This window comes from Copadichromis virginalis, linkage group LG6, assembly GCF_057382275.1.
Source record: "Copadichromis virginalis isolate Kocher_CV1m ecotype Utaka linkage group LG6, C_Virginalis_male_GT1.1, whole genome shotgun sequence".
Taxonomy (NCBI): Eukaryota; Metazoa; Chordata; class Actinopteri; order Cichliformes; family Cichlidae; genus Copadichromis; species Copadichromis virginalis.
Genome location: NC_140623.1, coordinates 14,086,341 through 14,102,690, shown reverse-complemented (window position 1 = coordinate 14,102,690; position 16,350 = coordinate 14,086,341). Strand labels below are relative to the sequence as shown.

Genomic DNA, 16,350 nt, shown 5'->3' with positions numbered 1-16,350 from the left:
GGAGCAGACTTCAAAGTCCTCTCCCCTCTCTCAGACCTGGAGCCTCACAGAGGGATGGATCGTTATCTTGACAGCCTGTTTGACCCTGTGCTGTCTGACGGAGCTGGAGTAAGTTACATAATTCATTCACTCTGAAACACTTGCGCATGCGAGCAGACTCCTCCATCAACCACTTACTGTCAGTCACTGTAAATCTCTGTAGAGCTCTATTTTTAGAAAGTGGGCATGGAGTGTGCCTTCAAGGAATGAGCTGTATACTGGGTAAAAGTCAGTTAGATGTACAATGCATATAGAGAGCACTTTTGCCACTAGCATACAGACAGTTGTGAATATACCTCTGAGAGCAATTTCCAATAGAAGCACCCAATTTCAGGTCTGTCCTATGGACGTGCAGGTCTGAGATGTTCAGAAAGTCTAGTGTTTGATCCAATAAACCTTTTTGTAATTTTGCAGCCATTTTTTCCACAGTTTTTCCACCAATAATAGTAAAAATATAATACAAAACATAACTGGATGGTGCATAAAATGAGAGTAAGGACAAAAGTCATTAAAGAGAGCAAAGTCTAATTAAAGAAGAACAATAATTGTTTTACATCACCTTCTCAACAGGCGTCATCGAGAGACTGAGAACATTTAAAAGGACACGAGACTCAGTGGGAGTTTGGTAGAGAGTGAATATCATAATGTGAGGCCCTAATAGCAAAAGCCTGAGCGTCTTTGTCACAAACTGTGAGCTCCAAGTTAATTACAGCAAAACTGTGACTGGGAATTAGGGCATGTTTCTAGAAAGGAGGATATTTAGTAAAGTGTGTCTGGTGATTTATGTTTTTTAGCCTGGTTGTGCCAGATAAAAGCTTTTTTCACTTGAAAATTGTTTTCTTACAGCAGTAAAAACACTTATTCTTCATCTAAAATGTGTGATTGCAGAGAATATCTGAAGACTGAGTTAAAGCCTTTTGTCAGGGCAGTGTTGCAGTGAATGCGTGACTTTGTCGGCCGGCCAGTCCTCTGGACGCCGATGTGGTGAATGTTAGTCGTGCTATCGGATGTGGCTGACAGGAATTAGCATGTATCAGATGTGTTCTACAGACCTCTCCCGGCCAGCAACCTATTCCGTTACCCAGTTACCGTAACTGTCACAGCCACCAGATCGCCACGATGATTTCCCACCCAGGGGATCTGCTTACGAGGGACTGACACTCTGGCAAATGAAGGGCTTATTTTTTAATGAGACATGGCCTACATTTATGGGTCAGTGGCTGATTTCTGATGGAACGGTTGCAGTCTGATCACACAGCAGACAGTCACTCGCTCTAAGATACTGTAAGCACAAATGCTGTTTCAACAAGCAGACACACAGATACATACATATATTGTATATATATTTAAATATATACACACATACAAATATACATAGAGAGTTCTGTGCAAAAGTTTTGAGCTATCCCTCTTTTCTCTACATTTGCTTACAAGCAGCCTGACCTTCTTGTGATTTTTAAAATGGACAGTTCTCCAGGCTTTCTGAAGGCCTTTCAGAGTTTTTCTTTGAAGATTGGCTGCTTTAAAAAAAGAAAAAAAAATCAGTTTCGACCTTGAACCTGACATTTTCAGAGGAATTCTTTTTTTGTTAAGCTACTTTTAAATTGTACCTTTAGGCACTTGTTCCATTTTCTTATTTTGTATCTATGAAAAATGACAAATATAAGAGTTTGAATGGGATCAAATGGTATTTGTGCATCAGCTGTTAGCTGAAAATCTTTACCTCAGCACTGTGTGCAGTGTGTCCTTAAAAAATTTGAGGAAGCTGAACTTTGCTGAAACCTCATTAGAAATGGTCTGAGTGGAAGTATGGCTGTGGAAAAAGCCATGGAAGCAGAGAAAATGCCTTTGGTTTGCCAAATTATACAAATTACACAAGAGCTGGACCGAAAATCAGTGACAACAGGTGTGATTGAGCGATTAATCCAAATTCGAAGTATTTCAAGTGTCTCTTAATACATTTAGAGCAAAAATGACTTTGACTCTTTGGTGCTTGACCTCACGGTGATTATATTCATCTTTTATATACAGCCTGTGGTTTTAAAGTCTGCTTGTGTATCCTCACAGGAAGTAGAATCAGCTGGAGGACTATCCAGCCGGATGAAGGGAGCTGGGGGAGTTGGTGGTGGTTGGCATCAACAAGGAGCATCCACGGGCCCACCGCCTCCACCTGGAGGTCAGTCACAGACATGGACACACATGCTAAATATTTACTCCTTCGCACTCCACAGTCCTGACAGATGATTAGCGTGTGAAATAAAACAAACACACTTAACATCTGACAGAAACTGGATGGCTGTGTGTGTTTGTGTTCACAGCTGTGCGAGTACTTCCTGTGGGAGGTGTGATGTCGCCTCCTGTTGCTGCAGTGGCACCTGTAACACCTGGTTTGTATAACGAATGATGATGATGGGGGGGAATCATCAAACATGATTTTCCATCCTGTTTACTGTGTTTTTCCTCCAGATGCCCAGCAGGCTGTTTTGTCCCAGCAGCAGCAGGCGATTGTGAACCAGCAGGCCGTCATCATGGTGCGCCTCGGTTTTGGATCCGCGTCTGTTTATCTATCCCACTGCTCTCTGCTACCAATGTAATGTGTCATGTTCTTGTTTCTCAGGCCCAACAGATGACTATGCAAGCCATGGCTATGGTCGGCAGCCCGGTGTCGAGTCCGCCCACCTCCCCGATCACGAGCCCTCCCATGAGTCCTCTGTTCCATCACCCTCTGAGCCCTTATGCCCCCACGAGCCCGTATGCTGCCATACCGCCAAGCCCGTATGCAAACATGCCACCGAGCCCCTACGCCAACTTCACCCCAACTCCCTTTGCTGCAGCAGACATCCCGCCTCGCCCCCATCCTCTCTCTGCTCAGGCTCCGTCACAGCCTCAGGCTCGGCCTCCTGCCGGTCCCCAGACTCAGCCTCAGGCCTCCCCTGCCAACCCTAACCCTGAGCCAGCCTCCACAAAAACTGACAAAGCTAACCCAGCAGCACAGGTCAGTAACTCCGAGACATGTGAGGAAACAGTTCGCACTGACACGTTGCGTAATATTCCAGCACTGCGAGTGTATAAAAGAGGCTGCCGTGAACTTAAAGCAACAGGAGACATTATCCAGGAGAAGCAGTTTATTTGAAATACAAAGAAGATATGTGTTGTCAGGATAATAAGCAGCAGCTGGTTCAAAAAAAACAACAAATATAAAAACCAAAACACATAAATGCATCAACCAAAGATCTGCAATAGTAAACATACTAATTTCTATGCCTAATCAGCCAATCGAAATCAAGCGCATCTGAAAGTGACTCTCAAATGTTCAGACAAATGAGGGTGAAGCAGTTGTGCGACTACAGCTGCTGCGGAGGCGGCTGCAACTTTTCTTTGGTTCTGATATCTTAGTTTTACTCGTGGAGGTTACTCTGGGTCTGCAATCCTCTGTAACTCTCAGCTAAAAACTCACTAATTCATTAAAGAGATAAACAGATTCACAAACACAATGCACAGCACCCTGAAAACACAGATCTCTTTATAAGGTGAGAACAATCAGCTGTGACTGAACTTGGATGAGTGACGAAACGTTTCTTCCTTATTCGTTTCTTTATGCACAGACGCAGACGTATTATATGGTATAAAAGACAAAATAAGGTGAAATTCGGTGTCCGCCTTGGTTACTGTTTTGGTTTTGTTTTTTTGGTTGCAAATTACAAATTTAGTTGCCAGTCTCATCTTCCCTTTGATGTGATGCCCAGAATCCCTACCTCCAAACATTTACTCTCACAGTTTGCCCATCTTTATTTCCCTGGCACACGTTGCTGAGTAAAGTGCCGTGTATTAAGTATTCTGAGGAGAAAATTTCAGACAGGTTATGGGCGAAGCAGTTAAATTGGATTGAGGCACATTCCATCAGTGCGAAATTTCAGCTCACTAGTTAAGAGCCATCCATCAGCGGCATTCAAAGACCAAACTGAATAGAATATCTCCCTCTGTCTCCGCTACATTCGCTAAGTTCATGTCAAGTGATGAGATCCTCGGGTCATCCCTTTTTTTTTCCTCCGAGCTCATAAATTTCTGGGATGGCAGCTTTGATTTGTACAGTGAGATATGTAAAGTTGTTTCAGCGTCTATATGACTTTTCCTCTTACATTATTATAAATCCTCATGTTTGTAGTGGTCAAAGGGAAAATAGTTATCTGAGAGGGAAAAATGTCACCCTGTGCATTGACTGTATTGTCCTTTGATCCACCAGTTTTATACCTTTCATTTTAGACCTTCCTTCATGTCAGAACTCTGGCATGTCTATCTTTTAATGTTACAAATCAACAACAAAAACGTCCCCCAAAAACATTATGCACAGGTGCAGACTATCCACAGGTTTATCTGCACCAAAAACACTGTCAGCTTCTTTTTTCTTTGCTCCCAAACTGACTTCTCCGGCAAAATTGCAGATGACTACATTGAACATCTGCAGAATCTTTAGTGCAAACTCTCTGTTTTCTCTCTGTGTGTGTGTGTCTATGTGGCTTTTTCAGGCTCAGTCAGCCAAGGACAGCGTCCCTCTGAGAAAAGCTCCGGGCATCCCCGTGAACAAGGACAAACCAGTCAGGAAATTTGGTAAGAGAGTGAGAGAGAAGTTCGCTTCTCACAGAACTCTCATTTAAGAGAGCAGAGGAAATCTAATCTGTTTTTGCGGATGCCTCAGCCCCGGTTGTGACGTCTCCTCTGCCCCCTGCTGGAGAAGTGGTGAAGTATTCAGCTCAGACTTCAGATCATGTCGTCCCCAGCCAAGATATCCAAGGTAACTGCAATTTTTGACAGGTTCACACACACATGTGAATAAGCGAGTCTTTTTCTTGACATTCTTGAAATATTGTATAAAACTTTGAAACCACCCTTTGTTGACATGTTTTATTTCATTAAAAAGAAATCATTAAAAGATACAACTCTCCACCACCACCGCCGGACCCACTGCCACCTGGCAAGAGGTGAGGCTACACAAACACGCACGCGCGCAAACACGTGTTCTGTGTTGAGGAATCAGCTCTCAGCTCGGTGATCAGATTTTCCTACAATAAACTTTGCTTGTAAATCCAGCACAGCAGTTGATGCTGTCTGCAGACACAGAAATAACTGCGCACGCTGTAAACAAAGCACCGACAGACACCGGCTCCGATGTTAACGCCTGCATTAAGCACGCAGCACCAGAACGATCGTGTTTACACTCAGTAAACATAAACGCAGATTATACAATTTGATGTATTTGTAGTAGAAAAACCCTGCGCACCGTAATGTGTGATGTTGACACTGTGTGGTTGTACTTAGGAGACCAGAAGGGAAGTTTAAGAAGGCGCAAACACCTCGCGATGAAGCTTTACAGATCCTCAAACCACAGATGGAGAACCCTCCTGCTCCACAGGTGAACACACACACACACACACGTTAATGCAAGCAGCATATACAGTTGTGGTCAAAAGCTTAAATCCACTCGTCATGGTAATTCAAGGTTTTTAATTTTTTTTTATTTATTTTGTTCTTTTTACAAGGTGGAATGATTGTACAGATGCAGCTTTAATGACTTAAAAAACTACAACTGGTTTAATTTAGTTTGAATTTATTTTTTTATTTTCTATAATCCACACAAGGCAAACCAGTCCCACTGGCAACAAAACTGGTCCAGAGCGTGACGCTTCCACCACCGTACTTAACAGCTTTTGTTCTTAGGTCTGAGCATCACCTGCCCCTGTGTGGATGCAAACTTTTGACCACAGCTGTAAAAGGTCACATAACAAAATGTTTTTGTGTCTCTCCAGCCCAAACGTCCTGCTGCTGCTTCACCCTCTGCGTCTGCAGTGAAAGAGGCAGGGTTTAAACCCACCAAGAGCACAAAGACCAGAGCGCCTGCCCGTCCCCTCCCCATACCTCCTCCAGGTATACACTGATTTGTGTACAGATGAAGCTAAATCACTTTCCCTTGTTAGAAAAATCTCAGCTTTAACCAAACAACAGTAGTCATCTCAGGACCCTATAATCCTCAGGCTCAAAGAGGATCGACCATGACCAACTGGGATGAGAGGAAAGAGGAGAGGGAGCAGTTCTGTTTTGTTTAGATCAAATAGACCTTACAAGAAGAAATTACGTGCTGAAGATATTGTCTGGCTCACAGAAAACCTGCAGAACCTGATTTTAGTTCAAAACTGTGTTTCAAGGCTTATAAATGATGAATAAAAAAGAAAAACCCACATGAGCCCTGTTTTAGCTTCCCTTCACTTGGGAAATTAATTTTAAGATTTTATTATTCACATTTTAAGCGCTTTATTGCTTGGTTATGAGCATTATTACTGCTGCCCAACCAGCCAGATTCTCAGCAAGGACTCGGATGACTAGATCAAGTCTAAAGCTGAGTGTTTTTTATTTTCACCAGGGGACTCTAAGCTGTAAAACTGGTTCAGTCAGTGACAAATTTGCCTTTATAAAGTAACCCATAATGTATTTGGAAAAGTGCTTTATGAATAAAGTGGTTGAAATTCCCAAGCTTTTATTTCTCCTCCAAACCTCTATGCCACGTGTTTAGTTAATGTTTTAAAAAAATAACATATATGCTTATTGTTACATAAAGTTAAGGCCAAGCACCCAGAAAAGAGTCTCTTAACAGTTTTCAGGTACTACTGGGTCATTATGTTGCCTCCTTGCCTCTTTTTATCTACTTCTCTGTCCTCCTGACCTCATCTAGGAAATGCCACTTTAATGGTTCCAGGCTTCTCTGAGAATTTGAAATAGATTTCTAGTAATTTGATATCTGGTTATTATAAAGTTTTGGCCTACTCAATGGATAGTTAATGTCCTTGCATTTGGATTCATTTTGTTCTTTAAGTTGGTTATTTGTGTTCTTAGTTTCCTCAGTGTTTGCCAGTCTGCTCCTCCATCTTTCTTGTTTCTGTCTTAATGCCATGGTTCCACCTGAGTAATTTCTTTTGTTTAATGCAGAGTCTGCATTAATTCTCTTTCCACTTTTACTTAACACTTGGGTTTCTTTCCTGCCCTGCATTAGCGTTTTTCCTGCTTCCTGAATGTTTTCACCTGTGTCTAATTTCCCCTCCTGTTCCTTGTTCTCAGTTAACCCAGTGTGTATAAATAGTCTTGACTCCTCTTAATCCCTCTCAGATCATTGGTCTCCTCCCCCTGTTTTTCTGTGATCTGTATGTTCTTTTAGACTTTTAGTATTCTTCACTTTGCCATTTAACAGCTTGCTTTTGTATCTTGACTGTCAGTTGTAATTTTCCTGACATCCCACACTACCTGCTTGTAAACACTAAGTAATAGCTGAGACAACTGTAATAGCTCTCTAAAGGTCAGGATATTGACAGCTGTGAAATGGGACTGTCACAGCAAGCCAGCAGTGAGACCCCACATGACCCTGACGGCACATAGATTCTGAACTATTAGAAACGTTTGACTTTCTGTTAAAAAAAAAGGTTTACAAAATGTTGGAATGAGTTTTCCCTATTTTCTGTAGTGAACTAATAGCAGACATAAAGATTCACTTCAATGCCTTCACATTAGCCTCCCCTATACTGTGGAGTGCTAACTAGCACAGGTTAGGGTGCTAAACAGAAATGGGGAGCATAAACACCCTTGTCTGGTTTCCCCTCCTATTCCTTGTTCCCAGTTAGCCCAATGTGTATAAATAGTCCTGTCAGATCATTTGCTTGCCTCACTCTGTGTTTCTGTGATCCACACATGATCTTTTAGATTTTAAGGTGTCTTAACATTGCAAGCAGTTGTTAAACTGCTTTCTTTTGTGTCATGCTTGCATTTTGTAACGTCAAAATAGATAACTATAATAAATTACTCTGGACGTCAGGGAAAGGAGGGCAGTGAAATGCAAAGTTTCTTTGCGTAGCTTAAAGCACAGGTTTGCCTGAGCACAGTCTCATCTCTATCCTCATGTATAAATAAGAGTGTTGACTGGAGGTAACACAGACATAATCTGACCTGTTTTATGCAGTCTCTCGAGAACTTCCAGTAGAGACACAAACTATCCAGACGCAGCTTCATCAGAGGACCAATGAAGAGCACTACACCTACACCAATGTTCCCTGGAGGCTGTATCTGAGGAAGGAAGTGAGCACATATACAAATATAAATCCTAAAAATTCCACTTATTCTGACCTGTATCTCCTCACTATTAAACCACGTTTCCTACCGCATTTCCTTTCCTTCACAGGTATTTTATCCCAAAGACAGCTTCAACAGTCCCCTGGTGCTGGATCTAATTTTCAAACAGGTAACTTTTCTTTTCTTTTCTTTCTTTTTTAAATTTCCAACCCATTTGAGCTCAATAAGTTTAACTAATAACGCAAAGATCATAGAAAGATTCGTCTTAATAATTTCTAACAATTCCTCTTCTCTGCTCTCCTCTGTCCTCCAGATAGTAAATGACACCTTGTCAGAGGCGTGTGTTCGCGTCACCCGGGATGAAAGGCAGAAAATGAAAGCTCTTTTTGGTAGTCTGTTCTTCCGGGAGACATTTTTTAAGATCGTATGCTTGAATCTCTTTGACATTCATGAGTTTGTGTGTGTCTTTTTGTGCAAATGGCAGCTAAGCACGGCGTCAGACAGAATATGGATCCAGTGGAGGAGCACGTAAAGAAAACTGTTGTCACAGCAGCCAGGGAAACCTGGGAAATATACTTCTCCCGACTCTTCCCAGCCTCGGTGAGCCTGGCGGTGAATCCTTAGGGCAGTATGATTTCTGAGTCGGTGGGGAATTTTCATTTTTAATAACACTTTTTTATATTTTTTCTGTCTACATTTCTGCAGGGTAGTGTAGGAACGGGGGTGCAGGTATTGTCAGTGTCCCACAGTGGAATCAAACTGCTAAAGACTGTAAAAAGCAGTGCTACAGCTCCAGACTACTTCCGAGTCCTAAGACCGTACACGTATGTGCTTGTTTGTCTCTGTGTAGATTTATGTCACAGACAAATACACCAAACATACACGGAAATACAGCACATAATGCAACAAGCAACATTTGCACAATTCTAACAATCTTGACAGTCAGTATTTGGTGTGAACACCTTTAGTTGTTAACACAGCCTGAACTCTCTTAGGAAACCTTTCTCATCTTGTCTTTAAGAAGTATTCAGGAATAGTTCTCCAGGCTCCTTGAAGGACATTCAGAGCTCTTCTTAGGATGTTGGTTGCCTTCTGTTCTCTGCTGATATGATCCCACACTGCTTAAAAGAGGTCTGTTGAGGTCTGGGCCTTGGGGAAGCCAATCCGTGACTGATAGTTTTTCACTTTTCTGTCCAGTTATGCCTTTACTTTACAGATGGCTATAGGCACTCACTGTTGTACCTCTCATTTGATCTCCTCTATACATACTGATGACCAAAAACTTTCAAATTTGGTGCTAACCCATCTCAAACGAATTAGCACTGTTGCCTCACAGCAAGAGGGCTCTTTGTGGAGTTTGCATGTTCCCTCTGTGTTTGTGTGGGTTCTCCCAGAGTCCCGGTACTCTTGCTTCCTCCTGCAGTCCAAAGATATGCAGTTACTGGGGTTAGGTTAATTAGTAACTCTAAACTGCATAGTTGTGAATGTGAGTGTGAATGGTTGTCTGTCTCTGTGTGTTAGCACTGCGACAGACTGGTGACCTGTCCAGGGTGTATCCTGCCTCTTGCCCTAAGTTAGCTGGGATAGGCTCCAGCAGCCCCGCAACCCTAACAAGGGTAAGCGGAAGAGAATGGATGGACTCCATTAGACCTGTTGCTGCTGCTGCTGCTGATTTTCAGTCCATGCCTCAGCCTTTTCTCCCTGTTTTCCTTCATGGCTTCTTCTTTCCACTGTCACCATTTCCATTGTCAGTGAATAGTTTTTCCTATTTATTAGGACATGACTTTCTGCTATCGATAGTTTCTTACCTGACACTTCTTTTATTCTTTGGCTTCTTTTTTTGTATATGAAACTGAAGAAATCAATTATGTCTTTATATATCAGGCCGCAAAAAAACATTCCTCTGAAAAGGACTGAAAATGAGGGGAAAAACCAGCCAATGTTCAAAGGAAAACTTTGAATGGTCTTCAGAAAGCCTGGAGAACCAGACCACCTAAAAAAATTGAGAAGAAATGACGGTTGCCTCGAGACTTTTAGACAGTCCTGTATCTCCAAGCTCTCACCAATCTGTTGTCTGATAGTGTGTTTTATTTTGTTTTGTTTTTGTTGTTTGTTGTTAAAATATTTACTCCGCTTTTTTTCCAGCTATGCCGACATCCTGTTTGTGACCATCCCATCTGAGAACATGCTGGAGTTCAATCTGACCAATGAGAAGCTCATACTGTTCTCAACCAAAGCACCACAAGTCAAACACCTCATAGACATGTTCATCAATGAGATCAAAAAGGTACAAAGCACACACACACACACACACAATTCACCTGAAACATTCAGCTTAAGTAGGTTATACCAACGTCCAGATACACAAAGATAAACAACAATTACACATATAAAACATACGCAGGTATTTGAGCTGTTTAAAAAAAAAGAAAGAAAAACCAAAAATAAGCTCTTTTTTCTGTGTTTTTCCCCTTTTCCCCCTCAAGGACTCAGACTACGTGATTGCAGAGCGTAACTTTGTTACAGATGAACGCTCGATGCTCAGTTTCCATAAAGGTGACATCATCAGGCTCCAGGTTATGGATGGGCTGGAGAAAGGTGAGGCACTGGTGTGGAAGTCACGCTGTATTCTGTGTGAATCTGCGGCAGACTCATGAGCTCATATTTGCCTTTGCTCATTCTCCAGGGTACAGCTATGGCTGCGTGGTGAGGAAGAAGGTTGTGTTTTTGGAGGAGCTCAAAAGAGACACTCAGGACTTTGGTATTTATGAAATCCTGTTATTTTAATAACAAAAAACAATCAGTTTTGCACAGAGTTCCCAGATGTTGGACGAGGCCCAAATATAAACAAAGCGACAATTCAAAATGACGGTTTTAAAGGATTTACTAACCTCTGCTGCGCTGTGTACCCTGGGGATGTGAGGGTATTTTTAAAGCCAGGGAAGAATAGCTGCAGTCGTGTTGACGGCGCCTGCGGCACTCTTTAAATACAATATTGTATCAGAAAATTATTTTCCAGATGGATGACTGCAATGCAGTTCCAAAACTATTGATTTATGTGTTTTCTTGAGGACATAAAAGATGAAATGGGATCACAAATGTCACGTCAAGCAGTCAGTGGATAAGACAAACTACAGCAGAAGTTTGCGCACATATTTCTAATTTAATCTGACGTATTGGTTTTGTTTTTCGGGGTCTTAAATTCAGAACTTATAAATTGCTCATATAGCACTCCATGCTCATGTTTTATTCATGTGAATTCTGCCTGCGCCATTGAGACCGCTCTCATTCAACCACAGTCTTTAAATGGTAGCATAAAAAGCTATATTTTTACATAAATTAACCTTTAATGTTAAGTTGATGTATGGGCTGCATAAAACATTTTTCATCAACTACGTGCCTGAAATGTGTGTTTGTTTTTTCTTTTTTAAGATTCATTGCGTGTGTTCTTATGAAACACAAAAAGGGACTTACTGCTGACCTTGTGGCAAAGTGCTGGTCCCTATAAGCCGACGTTTCTTTTACTTCTGCCTGAAACAAGATGATCTCCAAAGTTGAGACACAACGGTTTTCTTATCCAGTTACTTCTGTCACTTCTCTTTGAGTTGGTCCCCGGCCCTGTTTACTGCTTGAGGATGTTAAACTTGACCTTATAGCCACATGAAAAGCTAAAACAGTTTTATTTATTTTTAGAAAGGAAAGCAACATTGTTTTTGAGCACTATATCAAAATTGGAAGATTAACAATTCAGGTTTTTTTCAGTCATATTGCCACAGGAGTATAAAATCATGCACCTAGCTATGCAGTCTGGCCATACAAAAATATGTGAAAGAATGGGTCAGTCTACAGAAGGGATGTCCAACTCATTTTATGTAATAGGCCACATACTGCTTACTTTCATCTAAGAGTAAACCTCCCTTTTTGTCACTGTAAAGAAGTTTAACTGCACATTAAATCTGTCAAATATCGTAATATAAGCAAAAAAAGAAGGAAAGTTCAACAGTTCAACTCATTTCTTTCCTGCATGATAAAGAAATTAAGTAAATAAAAGACATCTGTCAGCACGATAATCCCCAGACTGACCTGTAATTACAAAAAATTTTTCATTAATTCACAGGAAATTCTGTTTCTTTTTATCTTACTGTTGGTCTATTGCAAAAATCAGACTGAGATTTCTATTGTAGATAGTGGAAAAAATGGGTTTTCTCTCATTTTTTTGTTTATCTTTTACATAATTACTTTGGTGTAGTAAGAATGGCCACAGGGAGGTCTTTATCAGTGGAATGCTGTATTTTAAAGTACACAATTTAAACCCTCCTTCACATTTCCAAAGCCATCAGGTGGGCGAGATTGGAGTCCTTGTTGATTTCTTCCTCCGGGTCTTAAGTTTGACACTCCTGTTCTAAAGGGTTTCCTAAATTTGGGTGTGGAGCTGTCATAGGATGGTAGCTTTGCTACAAGTCAGTTGGTGACATTTCTTCACTCATAGATATTTCCCAATCAACTGCAACATGTACTGTTGCAAAGTGGAAGCATTTAGGAACCACAGAAACTTGGTGTAAACTTACAGAGCAGGTTGATGGGTTGAGCTCCAAACCTCCTCTGGCATTATCATAAATACGAAATCTGTATTTATGGAGCCATGGAAACTGTGGCATAGGTTTCCATGGCTGTCCAGCTGCATGCAAGCTTTACATCACTGAGCAAAATGCCAGCTGTCAGATGAAGTGTCTCAGGACTCTAGAGCAGTCAAAACATATTCTGTGGATTGATTAATTTTATTTCTCTATCTGGTAGTCTGATGGATGAATCTTGGTTTGACAAATGACAACTGCATGCTTCTAACTTTGCTTCTTCTCCTCAGAAAACTGAACCAGTTTTCACTTAAGTCTGAAAAAGAAAAAAACAAACGGCGTCTCTGGAAACTATGAGCCAGCTGACAGGTTAAACTATTGAATATTGCAGCATTAATTTCATCACTCGCTTAGCTTCGAGGATTGCTGCAGCACCATGTCATGTTTGGGATCAGGGTTGGAGGTTGCCCCATATCAGATAAGTTAGCCTTATGTCTCTACAATTATAGAGGAGACTGCCTTTTGTGCCAGGTTATCAGTGTGGCAGCAGAGAGGTGGGAGGGGGATCACATCTTGTAAATGAATGCAAAGCCTGCAGATAAAGATCCGACCACTTTAATTGAAAAGCTGACCTGCTGGTAGAGGAAAGGCCGATAGCGATCAGGATTTGCAGTAAAGCAAAAGCTTGTTTAGGCACAGTGAACAATCAGCTGTTTGCCCTGCATCACCTGCACCTTGTTACCCCTCTGCTCTGTCTGCGCATCAGGCTGGAAGTTTGGCGCCGTGTTCGGCCGCTCCGGCGCATTCCCCGCCGAGTGCGTCCATCCCGTCGCTCCTCCTGACTTCCTGTCACTTCCACTGGACCGAAAGTCGGAGCCTCGAGGTGGAGCAGGACAGTTCGCTGTGTCATCAGCTGTCGCTGTCGCCGTAGCATCCACCATGGCCGCGCATGAGATAGATCAAACAATTGAGGTTCACAGACACTCACACACGCATACAGATTGCTTGTTTTTCTGTCAAACTGAATTCAGGTTGTTTTTCACTGTCACTCTTTGCCTTTCAGAAGGTCTCTGTTGATGGCTTTGCTGATGGAGATCTGGATGAAAGCGCCCTGCAGGACACGAAATATGACATGCTGGAGTTTGCCAAGAAGTACTTCAGACAGGCGCCCAGCGGGAAAGGGTGAGGGAAAACACAGAATGAGTTTACCGTGCTCTAACAGCAGAACAGGAAAAAGATGTGTTAGTTATCTTTTGTTCTTAGTAATCAGCAGGGAATAGACAAAGCCACCAGACTTCCTAACAATAACACTGTATTTTCATGTAAAATTATCACTGAGTGAGAACATTAGAAGCAACAGAATGTCTCCTTAATTTTAGTGCACAGTCTTCAAGTGGATGCAGCTGCTGAGCAGCAGGAACAGCGAACCTGTTGCTGTTAGAAATTTCACTAGGCAAAGATAAAAGAGTGAAATGAGGAGGTACGGCCCGAGAAGGAGCATCAGAAAGGGGCATCGAAAGTAATCAAAAATATTTGAGTTACTTTGAAAATCATTTAGGAGCTAGGCGCTCCTGTGTTCACAAGTTCTGCATTGAAATACAATTTACGATGCTAAGTCCTGCTCCAATGATAGAATATTAAAATGATGTAACACTGAGAGGTACTAATCTGCATCATAGGTACACTGAAATCAGTTGTGTCGAAAGTGCTTGCGTACTCTTGTTTAGATACATATTTGAAGGTTGCTAATTTTCAGGCAATTCAAATAAATGCTGTTTTATTGGAACTAAAAGGCAACATGAGGCATGACTGACTGTGTTCACAGAGCTTCCCTGAAGAGCAAAAGCAAGAACAGAGACTGCCGGGAGCCCATTGAAATGATCAAGTTTTCCAAGGTGCCTTCTTCTTTGCTCTCAGTTTTGCTGTCGTAACACTACGGCCGCACCGCGTCGTTTGCGTAACTTTTCTTGTACTGTGTTCACCTTTGCAGACGCCTCTGACTGAATCTCTGATAGAGTTCACAGACCCGGCCATGAACAGAGTGGCAGCCGATCTCTTCCTGTGTAAGTTCTCACCTTCTGTCGTCTTCAGTTACATTAATAATTTTCTGATTTTTTTTACAACCCGGGCTTCAAGTGATCTTCTGTTCAGAGGAGATGTTCTCATATCCTGTGCCATCTACTGCATATCTGTTCATCTCGGCAAAGCAAGAGCTGAGGTTCCTGCTTTTTCCCCGTAAAAAGGATTTGAGGGGAATTTTTCATTATGTGATTTGACCATCTGAAGTTCAGGTTTAAATGTTGGTGTGCGTGTGTGTGTGTGTCCTGGTTATGTATTTTATGTAGCCATGATGCGTTTCATGGGCGACTCTCCATTAAGGGGGCTAACAGAACAGGAAGTGGTCAGCACTTTCCTCAAGGTAAACATACAGATCATTTTTCGCCTTGTCTACTCTGCTGTTTTCTCTTTGACAGCTGGCTAATCTTTTTATGCTGTTCTATGTATTTTTGTGTGTATGTGTGTGCGTCCATCCACCGCTCAGCTCATAAGAGAGTTCTCCTTGATGAGGGATGAGGCTTACTGCCAGCTCCTCAAACAGCTTACCACTAACACCAGCTCCAAACCGTAAGTCCGCACACCGACACACACGGTACAAGCCTCTTTCATCACTGAGCCTGTGATTCCGAGCGTGCACTCCTGTGCTCCACAGCGACAGTTGCCAGCGAGGCTGGCGGCTGCTGTACATCCTGACTGCTTTCCACTGCTGCTCTGAAGTCCTCAAGCCCTTCCTCCTCAAATACCTGCAGCAGGCCTCTCGCAGCGCAGGAGTGCAGTATCAGGGTAACGAGCGCGCACAAACACACAGCTTTTACTGTCCCGTGAGTGTAAATGTGTAACGTTGCCTATAAAATTGGCAGGCATAGCTAAAGCGTGTGAGCAGAATCTGAAGAAGACGTTCCAGTTTGGCGGCCGCATTGTTCCACCCAACAGCATGGAGCTGAAGGCTATGATGGTCAGTGTCTCTCTTTAATTTATGTCCCGAAGTTTCCACTCACAGTTTATCACGTTTGCTGATTTGTGCATAAAATGAATAAAAAGCAAAACTATTTGCTGTAAATTGTACTAAAATAATGGTGTCAGGTTTAGGGAGCATTCAAAGCTGAAGCTACCCCAGCGCTTCAGTAGTGCTGTGCTCCTGTCTGCATTGTTTCGTTGCACCTCTGTGGGTGTGTACACTCTTTGTTCACTATATTTTTTTTGTTACAAACTGAATAAGGACAGACACAATTTCCAAACCCAGTCTGCCTTGAATTAGAATGAAGTTTACTCCTATTATGTTATGTTACAGTACTGTTATTGATGTAAGCAGTAAGTTAATGAGGTAGCTGGCTGAACTGAATTGGCTTTTGAAAGATGAAAAGTTATATTCTATTTTATTGTAATAGGCAACAAATTGAATGAAAGACCAAACCAAGCAATGGTCGGATCCCACCAGCAGGCATTGTCTGAATAATCAAAGCTTTTTTTCTCCCCTCCCTCTTTGCCAGGGAACTCGATTGTTGTCCAAAATCTATTACACATCAGAAAGCCACAGTGTTGCAGTGGCTGACACGCTTCTGGGGATTCT

General features: G+C 42.1%; 1 protein-coding gene across 1 annotated transcript in view; it reads left to right on the top strand.

Moving 5' to 3' along the window:
* The window catches only part of myo15ab (myosin XVAb), a 42,603-nt gene that overhangs the window by 20,683 nt on the left and 5,570 nt on the right, over positions 1 to 16,350 (top strand). Inside the window, exons 31-56 of the mRNA XM_085460761.1 lie at positions 35 to 108; positions 2,107 to 2,215; positions 2,358 to 2,426; positions 2,506 to 2,570; positions 2,657 to 3,034; positions 4,566 to 4,647; positions 4,736 to 4,831; positions 4,958 to 5,018; positions 5,356 to 5,449; positions 5,844 to 5,961; positions 8,039 to 8,154; positions 8,258 to 8,317; positions 8,462 to 8,537; positions 8,633 to 8,748; positions 8,854 to 8,972; positions 10,294 to 10,435; positions 10,635 to 10,746; positions 10,835 to 10,909; positions 13,489 to 13,694; positions 13,786 to 13,904; positions 14,548 to 14,617; positions 14,713 to 14,785; positions 15,068 to 15,141; positions 15,265 to 15,347; positions 15,433 to 15,563; positions 15,641 to 15,735. Coding sequence (XP_085316887.1) covers positions 35 to 108; positions 2,107 to 2,215; positions 2,358 to 2,426; positions 2,506 to 2,570; positions 2,657 to 3,034; positions 4,566 to 4,647; positions 4,736 to 4,831; positions 4,958 to 5,018; positions 5,356 to 5,449; positions 5,844 to 5,961; positions 8,039 to 8,154; positions 8,258 to 8,317; positions 8,462 to 8,537; positions 8,633 to 8,748; positions 8,854 to 8,972; positions 10,294 to 10,435; positions 10,635 to 10,746; positions 10,835 to 10,909; positions 13,489 to 13,694; positions 13,786 to 13,904; positions 14,548 to 14,617; positions 14,713 to 14,785; positions 15,068 to 15,141; positions 15,265 to 15,347; positions 15,433 to 15,563; positions 15,641 to 15,735 — 2,813 coding nt within the window. The remainder of the gene's footprint in view (positions 1 to 34; positions 109 to 2,106; positions 2,216 to 2,357; positions 2,427 to 2,505; positions 2,571 to 2,656; positions 3,035 to 4,565; positions 4,648 to 4,735; positions 4,832 to 4,957; positions 5,019 to 5,355; positions 5,450 to 5,843; positions 5,962 to 8,038; positions 8,155 to 8,257; positions 8,318 to 8,461; positions 8,538 to 8,632; positions 8,749 to 8,853; positions 8,973 to 10,293; positions 10,436 to 10,634; positions 10,747 to 10,834; positions 10,910 to 13,488; positions 13,695 to 13,785; positions 13,905 to 14,547; positions 14,618 to 14,712; positions 14,786 to 15,067; positions 15,142 to 15,264; positions 15,348 to 15,432; positions 15,564 to 15,640; positions 15,736 to 16,350) is intronic.